This window comes from Oncorhynchus mykiss, chromosome 7, assembly GCF_057628025.1.
Source record: "Oncorhynchus mykiss isolate SJ-2025 chromosome 7, ASM5762802v1, whole genome shotgun sequence".
Taxonomy (NCBI): Eukaryota; Metazoa; Chordata; class Actinopteri; order Salmoniformes; family Salmonidae; genus Oncorhynchus; species Oncorhynchus mykiss.
The window spans coordinates 76,068,134-76,080,138 of record NC_143028.1 but is presented as its reverse complement, the minus strand read 5'-3'; the positions used below and the strand labels follow the sequence as shown (position 1 = coordinate 76,080,138).

The following is a 12,005-nucleotide window of genomic DNA, read 5'->3' as shown; positions in this document are numbered from 1 at the left end:
ATGTCCAATCAATTGAATTTACCACAGGTGGACTCCAATCAAGTTGTCGAGACATCTCAAGGATGATCAATGGAAACAGGGTGAACCTGAGCTCAATTTCAAGTCTCATAGCAAAGGGTTTGAATACTTATGTAAAGGTATTTCTGTGTTTAAAAAAAATACTATATATACAATATATATCAAATAAATGATTAACAATACATTTTTTTTTTAAACATATTTTTATTTTCCCCTCACAAAGTTGTCAAATTACGAATGTCACCTATATCAAAGCGAAGGACACTTACTAAAAATATGCTTTTTTTTCCATCACTACAAATGTAAAAACCAGTCAATAACCACACAAAGCAATGATATGAAGAACAGCAGTACAATAGATGGCATATATCTCCACATAAATCAGTTTGGTCTTTATAAGGTACGTGGGAGAGAGAAGATGTTAGAAGCTATGGTCAACCCATCAAGTCCGTTGGCTGTCCACCATCAAGTCCGTTGGCTGTCCACCATCAAGTCCATTGGCTGTCCACCATCAAGTCCATTGGCTGTCCACCATCAAGTCCATTGGCTGTCCACCATCAAGTCCATTGGCTGTCCACCACAGCATAGGCAGGATCAAAGGCAGAAGACGTGGTGCTGCTGTATTGCAATCTGATTGTTGAGGCATGGTTCCGCTAGCCTGGTCCCAGATCGGTTTGTGTTTTTTGTTAACGCCAATGGTGAGTCGGAACCATAGGGGTTGACAAGACAGCACAAACATGATCTGAGACTAGGCTATGGATTTTCTCCAAGGCCTCCATGCTTATTCCAAGACAGATACAAAGCATTAGGCTTATCTTTATTTTCTAAGTGATCAATTTCAAAAGTAATGTGTGGTTTGCATACCTGATGTGTTTATGAATTATGATAATGGACTAAGGTGGCATTAAAGTAATGGGAATATGTATTTTTCTTGGTTTCATCTTCTCAGTCTGAAATAACATTGAGTATTTCAGCGGATACACTATCGTGTAACAAATATGTAACATTTATCCAAATTAAGATTTAGTTTGTAACCATGATTTTGTTTCATGGTTGGAAAATAACTAGTTATCACTTCTGCCTTTTCTATTTGACCATACCCTCTGCACTAGTATGACAGTTATGGCCTACCAAATTGTATGAGTCTTTATATAAAATGTGCGAGGTCAATTTTAAACTTTAAACGCTAACAAATCTGCAGGCATCCTTAATTTTCATGGTTACAGTCAATTTGATGATAGGTATATTTCAATGGGATTTACCTTGATTCAAAAGGCCCTTTTAAATATGCATCAACCCTCTTGTGACACTACATCACAATGCTGAATGTGTACTACTAACTATATGTCTTAAGTCATACAGTAGCCTATGTGCAGAATTTAAATAGTCTGCCTTGGAACCAACATTGTTGTGGGGTCATAGGGGACAAGAGGCTAAACTGCCCTGGATAAGCCTGTGATGTAGCTGCTTTAGGGGGGGTTGGGAGGGAGCACTGGGTCCATACTCCCAGCAATGGGTCTTCCTCACCTCTCCACCATGAGAGCTGTTGTGTGGTGGGATTTATTTTTCAAAATGGCTGCCATGGCTACACATTGGTGGTGGATGAGGTGAGCTTCCCCCTTACTTTGTAAAGCGCTCTGTAAATCCAATCAGTTATTATTATTGGGGTCGTGAATGTCGAGTGACTAAAGTGCAAGATCCCTGCTTTATTCTGTGGCCTATAGACTCACTAAAGGACACTACACATGAGAAAAGCAAAAAGCTTTTTTCCAAAAATGTTTTTTTTTTTTTATTAAGAAATAAAAAGGTTTAATGTTTTTCTCAGTAAAACCCTGTTTTAAACACACATTTTTGTTTTACAGGTTATTTAGCGCCATAGAAATAAAAAATAAAATCTTTCAAATTGTATTTGAAAAATGTTTCTTCTTCATGGATTAAAAACATTTCCCCTTGTACATTCTTAAAAAAGGATGGGCTGGTATGTAATGACATGTAATGTACGAGGCAGGAGAGTTAAATAACTTTAACATTTTGTTTTCTATCTGTAGGGATCAGTAGCCTGTCTGATTATAGACAGCTAATCTCAATGGAAATGGAGAATGCGATCCAAATGGCACCCTATTCCCTATATAGTGCACTACTTTTGACCAGAGACCTATGTCAAAATTAGTTCACTATGTAGGGAATAGGGTGCCATTTTAGGACACAAGCAGAGACTTCTCCAATCTCCAGCGATGGGACTGGGTGTCAATATCTTCACTGTAATAATGTATTCTCATTTGGTTTTTCAGTAAGCTTCTTTGATACAACACCTGTAAGGTACCTAGCTCGCTAACTACTAGCATTTTTTTTTTTTTACAGGTACCAAGCTAGCTAACAACTAGCGGTTTGTTACAGGTACCTAGCTAGCTAACAACTAGCGGTTTGTTTCAGGTATCTAGCTAGCTAACAACTAGCGGTTTGTTTCAGGTATCTAGCTAGCTAACAACTAGCGGTTCGTTTCAGGTATCTAGCTAGCTAACAACTAGCGGTTTGTTTCAGGTATCTAGCTAGCTAACAACTAGCGGTTTGTTTCAGGTATCTAGCTAGCTAACAACTAGCGGTTCATTTCTGTGCGACATAATACATCTTCTGTACAAACAAACAGCACTACGGTAGATAAGACAGGCTTATGTTTGGCGGCAGCATCATTTCAGAATGTCACCTATACCTCACAGGCCAATTCCGACTACCAAATCAGATTTGAGATAGTCATTATAAAATGGCAGGATAACTTTTCATTGCAACTCCAGATATTTTAAAACGTGTAATATTTTTGATAAAAATGAATCAAATTCTGTGTGTTATGACAGAAAGCGATACTACTGCATTGAACGTTGTTTCTTTGTTGATATTATGGCATAAGATTTTGTGGTAGGTTTTCATTGGCCCCTGAAATTGTCGTAATTTTGTCTCTTGCATTGTTTAAGCAAGTTTTTTATATTTTTATTTCTCTCTACAAAGTTAAAAGTACCACCTATTTGAAAAACAGAGTTAAAAAATACTTATCTTTCTACGAAGTATTGCACATTACAAATTGCAGTTTTGTTGATTAACAGTGTTGTTAAATGACGATTCATCCTCAGGAAGTATTAGTAACTGGAGACGGGGTGGTCATTTTACATTTTGAATTACAAAAAGGCAAAAACGTGATTGAAAAACAATCAAAGTACAATAAACTAAACGTTCTGAATTTATACCCCCCAGGGGGGAAAAAAAAGAAGATTTTTCAAATGTTTATGGAATAGAATCAATAGAATTAAGCGAAGCTTCCGTTTCACAACATGGGGTTTCACATTTCAACATTCCATTCTAAGAATATCTTTGCATTGTTTTATCATAAACTCTTCAAATTCCAACAAGGCTTTTGTTTGAATTGTTTCTGCCTCTTTGAAAAGCTGTACTAATATAATATTTAAAACTAAACTAAGATATGACGACCGATAGACAGGGAGTGTGAAAAGGCTGGAGGAAGTGGATAGTATAAGTTAGTATATTAATCAAATTACCATATGTATTATCATCACATCAGAACGTACACTGACCTAGCCTGCAGAAATTCAATAGAAAGATCTGATCGATGTGATTGAGAAGCAGTCTGCTTGTATTTTGATGGTTCCTTAATCAATATTTGCGATTTATGATCCATATTTACTGTATGGGGAGTTTACATTAATGCGTAAAGTTATTGTGGCAGGTCCTTTAGGCTCCTGTCAATCCATTAGAGAGACAGACTCAAGAGATGCTTTATGCATTATATAGTGTGATGTTGTGCTTGGTATTAACTTGCCACTATGTCATGTCCTCTATCTATAGCCAGCGATACAACAACAGACTAAAACACTAAGAATAAAGGAAAAAAACTCACTTCGTTACTTAGTGCAGATAATTAAATCACAGACTTGAAAGACGTATGATGTAGCTACTGTATGCACTGGGATGGATGGCATGTAGCAGTAGTGTCCTTCACCAGCATAGTATAGTCTACTTTAACATGGAGTTGGGCTGCCTGTATGTATGTACACTAGACACTGTACAAGGAGGACAGGTTTGTACCTCCACAGTCAGGGCCAGGTACAGTTGCCAGCACTAAAAAGCTAGGTTGTACTGCAGTGTTATTTATACAGACAGAACAATTACTGCAAGGTGCTCAAGTACCTTCTAGCAAATAGGTGTGTCAAAAACCAGTATTGCAGACCGGGGCAGGATTTTAAAACCCTAACTTTTTAGCAACTGTAGATGAGAAGCTCTGGACCATGAACGCTGCCTAGTAGTGGAGGCACGTTCAGGTTCAGTTGTAATTTTACAACAAACATCGACGACGAACAACACTCGACTAATCTCACTGTATACAAAGCGGGGGGCACCACCTCCACGATATTATCGTACTATAGACATTAGTTAAGCTGAGAAGAGAGAGGGGCTAGGTTGATCTAGATACAAACAGGACATAGTCCAATGTTACTGCTCAAAAACATGACACACATTTAGTTCTTACGGTTTTATACGCCCCTTTTTTCTATTATGTATTTTCTTCTCTGTAAAAAAAAAAAGAAGAAGAAGAAGAAAAGATTCCTAAAATAGAGACGACCGCTTATAGTTCTACGGGAAAGAAGAAGAAGAAGAAGAAGAAGTACAAATGGACCATGTACTGATTCTGCTTGCTCCAAGTGGCATGGAAATCTACATTTCCTTCTAACTACATGAATCGTAATAACAGTAATATTAATAACAATAGTTTAATAAAAAATATTAAAAACATAAGACAGGAAACCAATAATGTAACTTCCTCTGTAGAAAACAAAAACAAGAAGAAGACTCCTAGTGCAGATACATAGCAATGTAAACCTGGTCCTATAACTAGTTTAGTGATAATATAGTATAATAACATAGAAAGCGGGTCATTTCTTTTTTTTTCTTTTTTTAAAATTCGTTCCTCTCACAGAGAGCGCTCACATCATAGTTTCTACAATAGTGTGGGTGGGCTTGATCAGGCCGTTGTTCCCGTTAGGGTCCAGGGGGTAGGCCAGCTCGGCGGACATGCCCTTGGGACGGTGGTCGACTGGACGGGAGCTAGCACCTCCCAGCGGAGCTGCCACAGCCTTGATCCTCTGGGTGGAGACAACAACAAAAAAGAGCTCTGTTTAACTCCACTAAATACCAATATACTGTACAAGTATGATTATATGACGGCAAGTGTACCTGCTACAGATGGATCAACTTAAAAAAATGACCTCAAGACTCACCGACTTCTACTGGCTTAATCACAACTTTGCTGGGATGTCCACTATATCAGTCAAGAGGTCAAGATGAAGCTTCTGAACTACATGAAGTACCTAGGGCTAGGAGCTAGGGCTTAGGGTGTAGGGTCTAGAACCTAGGGGTAGGAGCTAGGGCTTAGGGTGTAGGGTCTAGAACCTAGGGTGTAGGGTCTAGAACCTAGGGGTAAGAGCTAGGGCTTAGGGTGTAGGGTCTAGAACCTAGGGGTAGGAGCTAGGGCTTAGGGTGTAGTGTCTAGAACCTAGGGGTAGGAGCTAGGGCTTAGGGTGTAGGGTCTAGAACCTAGGGGTAGGAGCTAGGGCTTAGGGTGTAGGGTCTAGAACCTAGGGGTAGGAGCTAGGACTTAGGGTGTAGGGTCTAGAACCTAGGGCTTAGGGTGTAGGGTCTAGAACCTAGGGGTAGGAGCTAGGGCTTAGGGTGTAGGGTCTAGAACCTAGGGCTTAGGGTGTAGGGTCTAGAACCTACGGCTAGGAGCTAGGGCTTAGGGTGTAGGGTCTAGAGCCTAGGGGTAGGAGCTAGGACTTAGGGTGTAGGGTCTAGAACCTAGGGGTAGGAGCTAGGACTTAGGGTGTAGGGTCTAGAACCTAGGGGTAGGAGCTAGGGCTTAGGGTCTATAACCTAGGGGTAGGAGCTAGGGCTTAGGGTCTAGAACCTAGGGGTAGGAGCTAGGGCTTAGGGTCTAGGGTCTATAACCTAGGGGTAGGAGCTAGGGCTTAGGGTGTAGCGTCTAGAACCTAGGGGTAGGGGATAGGGCGTAGGGTATAGTGTCTAGAACCAAGGGGCTTGGGGATATGGCTTAGGGTGTAGTGTCTAGAACCTAGGGGTAGGGGATAGGGCTTAGGGTGTAGTGTCTAGAACCAAGGGGCTTGGGGGATAGGGCTTAGGGTGTAGTGTCTAGAACTGAGGGGCCTGGGGGCTAGAGTTATAGGAGTTGTGTACTAACCTCTATGAGTGGTCCATCGGACTGGATGATCTTGATGACCACCACCATAGGAATACAGATCATAGAAGCCAGGGCCAGAGTCCAGCCCACGCCGATGGACCAGTCGGGGTACTCGTAGACCTTGTTGTACGTCAAAGGTTTGTATTTGACCAAGGAGAAGACAAAGCAACCCTGGAGGCAGAGAGAAAACACCAACGGACGGTAAATATATTAATGCTAACTCAAATTCTCCAATGTCTGACAATGAGGAAACGGTTTGGCGTTCTGGTACATTTGCAGTGCCAGCTTGCACTAGCTAACTATCAGTTTCAAAACAAGGGATCTACTGGAAAACGTTCTTGTTCTCAGCAATACAATACTTGATGCTGGAAAAAAATAAAATAAATTATGCAAACCGAGTCTTTCAATTCATTCAGACAAACACCTATTGTTTCATGAGCATTTTGGAAAACAAATGAAAATGAAAACAATTATTGACGTAATTGATAAAGTTACAGCCATATACAATTATGGCGCCTAAAATTATAATAATATCAGAGCTGGTAGTAATTGACATCCACTAACACATAGTCTCCTCAAATTCTCCTTAGTCCCTTTCATTCTCCTTGAGTTCTCCTTAATCTCTCCTTAGTCCGTCTCAAGAGAACAAATAGCACTATGTTTCCTGGCTGTTAAGACACAGGAGATTCAATGAGATTAAACAGGATTAGCCTCCGGACGGAGCCAAGCACCACATTTCCCAAATGCCTCAACAGTTTTAATCCAGCAAGCACACACAGCATGGGACTCCGGGCCAACGGTTACCCTTTAACTACCAGGGAGGCAGGGCCAACGGTTACCCTTTAACCTCCATGGACAGAGGGCCAACGGTTAACCTTTAACCTCCAGGAGCACTGGGCCAACGGTTACCCTTTAACTACCAGGGAGTAAGGGCCAACGGTTAACCTTTAACCTCCAGGAGCACTGGGCCAACGGTTAACCTTTAACTACCAGGGAGGCAGGGCCAACGGTTACCCTTTAACCTCCATGGACAGAGGGCCAACGGTTAACCTTTAACCTCCAGGAGCAGGGAAACCGGTTAACCTTTAACTTCCAGGGATGCAGGACCACCGGTTAACCTTTAACCACCAGGGCCAAACAGGAGGGGATATGATCTTACAGAGCCTGGCCACTTTTGTTAAGCAAATTATCATAGGACCCCCCCACCTCAAAATCTAGGACCACCCACCTCAAAATCTAGGACCACCCACCTCAAAATCTAGGATCCTACCTCCCAAATCTAGGACCCTACCCCACAAATCTAGGACCCTACCTCCCAAATCTAGGACCCCACCTCCCAAATCTAGGACCCTACCTCCTAAATCTAGGACCCTACCTCCCAAATCTAGGACCCTACCTCCCAAATCTACGACCCCACCTCCCAAATCTACGACCCTACCCCTAGCTCCGATGGGAAGGAATCCACTGTTTGTCTGTCTGTCTGTCTCCTCTCTTTTAGCAGGCAGATGGCCATTCCATCTTGGGTTCAGCGTTGTTGAACTTACTGAGTCAATTGTGGATTTTCACAGCAAATCCAGCGGATGGACGGGCACGCAAACCCACATACACACACACTGCTGTTGTAGTAGTATAATGTTTGAGTGTGGGGGGGGGGGGGGGGGGTGACAGATATTTACAGATATATCACTTTCTATCCTTTTCTATAGGAGCCTGAATCCCAAATGGCACCCTATTCCATATGTAGTGCACTTCTTCTTGACTAGGGCCCATAGGTTACATTATATAGAATACAAATATAACAAGGGTACCATTTGAGACAAAGTTAATGTGAATGAACATAAGACTCACCACACAAAGAAGAGGTGTGATAAAAGACCAGCTCCATTTCATCCAGGCATTTGGTCTGTAGCCAATCATGTCTTCAATCGCATCATAGAAATTATCAACGCCTGATAGGAGGAGAGAAAAAAAAATAGAAGCATTTTGTCAGATTGATGTAAATAGGGGCCCTATATTCCTTTAATAGTGCACTACTTTTAGACCAGGGCCTATAGTAGGGCTGTGGTCAGAAAGATGTCCACTATAGGAACAATAGGGTACCATTTCTGATGGAGACAGTATTCTATCTCGTGTTCCTCTTTATCCTGGGACACAGCCTGTCTAGGTCTAGATGTAATTTTGACGGTGTCCGGCGATATAATGCCACAATAAATTGAGACAGAACTGTGACATCTCTATACAGCTTGGAGTGGTTGTGAATGTATTTCACTGACGGAGCCCGAGGACATTTAAGGACCACAGCTCCTATACAGACATACACAGACAGAGCATTATATTCCAGAGTAGACGTACCATAAACCCAGGCTACAGCAATACATTCAAAGAATGCAACCCACAAAAGGCACACACCGCTGGCTGCATAGTAGTCAAAGAGCTGAAATACATACATGCCACCCTGTGGGAGAGAGAGACGGGCAGGATTTAGTGCTTGGATCATGTGTGAATGTAGGATTTAATGCATAGATTTACAACAACAACAAAAAGGGTTCCAAAAGGGTTCTTCGGCTGTCCCCATAGGAGAACCCTTCTGTGTAAAGGGTTCCACGTTGAACGCAAAAGGGTTCTCGCTGGAACCAAAACATGTTCTTCAAAAGGTTTCTCCTATGTGGACAGCTGAAGAACCATTTTAGGCTCTACATAGCACCTCATTTTTCTAAGAGTGTAGTGGTGGGAGAATAACCATATGCATCCCAAATAGCACCCTCTTCCCTACATAGTGCAGTACTTTTTACCATAGCCCTATGGGCCCTGGTCAAAAGTAGTGCACTTTACATAATAAGGAATAGGGTACCATTTGTGATGCAGACATGTTCCGACACAATAGCCCAACGGAACCTTGAGCCGTCCCGAGTTCCAACTCTGAACAGAGCACTCAGTCAGAGAGGCAACATGAGATTGTGATGTCATGGAAAAAGAACAGGCTACTGTGGTCGAGATTACATAAAGCAGTAAGTCCCTGACTCCCTGGCTGTCTAGGGGGCTTAGTGGGGTAGGATTAGGGAGTAGGGACTGTGGTGGGTTTGGTCTTTCTGAGGGTCATCCCATGCTCCTTTCTATATTATGAGGCTGAGAGGCAGGGACACAGCACAGTATCTCCAAGTATAGCTAGCTAGCAATACCTTTTTACAGCTCATGATGCCCTGGATTGAGATGAGCTTCCCAGAAAGTGACTGACAGTTCAGTAGGGTTTCTCAGGGTGGAGATAAAAGAGAGTGAGGTGTATGTGTGAGCCAAATATTTCTCTAAATAGACCATACAGTAGGCTACTGGGAAGCTCAGGCCACACCAGAGTATTTGAAGTGGTGCTATTGTGAGGTACTGGCATGAGAAGATAGGAAAATAGAAAGGGGAACTGTATGTGTGGGACTCTTGTTTCTGGGGGAATTTGAGGTTTAAACGCTTCACAAGACCATTTTCTATTCAAGGGCAGTGGGAACCACTGCCATAAGGTGAAGCTACATTGTCTACATTGCCTTCAGAAAGTATTCACACCCCTTGACTGTTTTTCCACATTCTGTTGTATTACAACATGAATTTAAAATGGATTACATTTATATATTTTTTTGTCACTGGTCTACACACAATACCCCATAATGTCAAAGTGGAATTATGTTCTTCAAAATGTGTACTAATTCATTAAAAATGAACAGATGAAATGTCTTGAGTCAATAAGTATTCAACCACTTTCTTATGGCTAGCCTAAAGAAGTTCAGGAGTAAAAAATGTGCTTAACAAGTCACATAATAAGTTACATGGGCTCACTCTGTGTGCAAATTATTGTGTTTAACATGATTTTTAATGACTACCTCATGTCTGTACCCAACACATATAATTATCTGTAAGGTCCCTCAGTCGAGCAGTGAATTTCAAACACAGATTCAACAACAAAGACCAGGGAGGTTTTCCAACGCCTCGCAAAGAACGATACCTGATGGTAGAATGGAAAAAATAAAAACGCAAACATTGAATATCCCTTTGAGCATGTTGAAGTTATTAATTACATTTTGGATGGTGTATCAATATACCCAGTCACTACAATGATACAGGCGTCCTTCCTAACTTAGTTGCCAGAGCGGAAGGAAACCGCTCAGGGATTTCACCATGAGGCCAATGGTGACTTTAAAACAGTTATAGTTCATTGGCTGTGACATGAGAAAACTGAGGATGGATCAACAACATTGTAGTTACTCCACAATACTAAACTAATTGATATTGTTTGCAATAAGGCACTAAAGTAATACTGCAAAATATGTGGCAAAGAAATTAACTTTCTGTTTGGGGTAAATCCAACACAACACATCACTGAGTACCATTCTTCATATTTTCAAGCATAGTGTGGCTACATCATGTTATGGGTATGATTGTAATCATTAAGGACTGGGAAGGGGTGGTACCAGGTTTCCTCTAGAAGTGACGCTTGGCATTCAGGCCAAAGAGTTCAATCTTGGTTTCATCAGACTGAGAGTATTTAGGTGCCTTTTGTCAAACTCTAAGCAGCTCTGTCAGAGTGACCATCAGGTTCTTGGTCACTTCCCTGACCAAGGTCCTTCTCCCCCGATCGCTCAGTTTGGCTGGGCGGCCAGCTCTAGGAAGAGTCTTCGTGGTTCCAAACTTCTTTCATTTAAGAATGATGGAGGCCACTGTGTTCTTGGGGACCTTCAATGCTGCAGAAATATTTTGTTACCCTTCCTCAGATCTGTGCCTCGACACAATCCTGTCTCGGAGCTCTACGGATAACTCCTTCGACCGCATGGCTTGGTTTTTGTACTGTCAACTGTGGGACCTTTATATAGACAGGTGTGTGCCTTTCCAAATAATGTCCAATCAATTGAATTTACTACAGGTAGACTCCAAACAAGTTGTAGAGACATCTCAAGGATGATCAATGGAAACAGGATGCACCTCTGCTCAATTTCAAGTCTCATAGCAAAGGGTCTGAATACTTGTGTAAATAAGATATTTCGGTTTTTTATTTTTTAGACATTTGTAAAAATGTGAAAAAGCATGTGTCACTTTGTTATTATGGGGGTTTTGTGTGTAGATTGCTGAGGATTTTTTTATTTAATCAATTTTAGAATAAGGCTGTAACGTAACAAAATGTGGAAAAAGTCAAGGGGTCTGAATACTTTACGAATGCACTGTACATCATATTCATTAGGGTGTCGCTTAATTTTAGTAAGATAATGTTATATTCATTAGGGTGTCGATTCGTTTTAGTAAGATAATGTTATATTCATTAGGATGTCGATTAATTTTAGTAAGATAATTTTATATTCATTAGGGTGTCGCTAAGGTTCGGGACTGGGCTGGACACTTGTGATACTGTATCTTACATAGGAAAGTACATCAACTAGAACTTATTTAAGTAACATTACGGTCATATGATATCAGTGTAAAAAGTTCAAGTTTACTCCCAGAAGATAGTACTTAACCTAGTAACCATGGTAACTCCCAGAAGATAGTACTTAACCTAGTAACCATGGTAAGTCCCAGAAGATAGTACTTAACCTAGTAACCATGGTAAGTCCCAGAAGATAGTACTTACCCTAGTAACCATGGTAAGTCCCAGAAGATAGTACTTACCCTAGTAACCATGGTAAGTCCCAGAAGATAGTACTTAACCTAGTAACCATGGTAAGTCCCAGAAGATAGTACTTACCCTAGT

The 12,005-nt window shown here is 41.2% G+C and overlaps 1 protein-coding gene across 3 annotated transcripts in view; it reads right to left on the bottom strand.

Annotated features, from left to right (window-relative positions):
* Positions 1-202: 202 nt before the first annotated feature.
* Positions 203-12,005, bottom strand: part of LOC110528591 (sodium- and chloride-dependent taurine transporter) — a 46,319-nt gene continuing 34,516 nt past the window's right edge. The window contains exons 11-14 of one of the 3 annotated variants that reach the window (XM_090242000.1): positions 8,633-8,735; positions 8,129-8,229; positions 6,281-6,451; positions 203-5,168 (exon numbers count right to left, since the gene is read on the bottom strand). In XM_090242000.1, coding sequence (XP_090098126.1) covers positions 5,010-5,168; positions 6,281-6,451; positions 8,129-8,229; positions 8,633-8,735 — 534 coding nt within the window. In that variant the 3' untranslated portion in view covers positions 203-5,009. Of the gene's footprint in view, positions 6,452-8,128; positions 8,230-8,632; positions 8,736-12,005 lie in introns of all 3 variants that reach the window. The other 2 variants (XR_016497452.1, XR_016497453.1) reach the window with 2 other exon arrangements.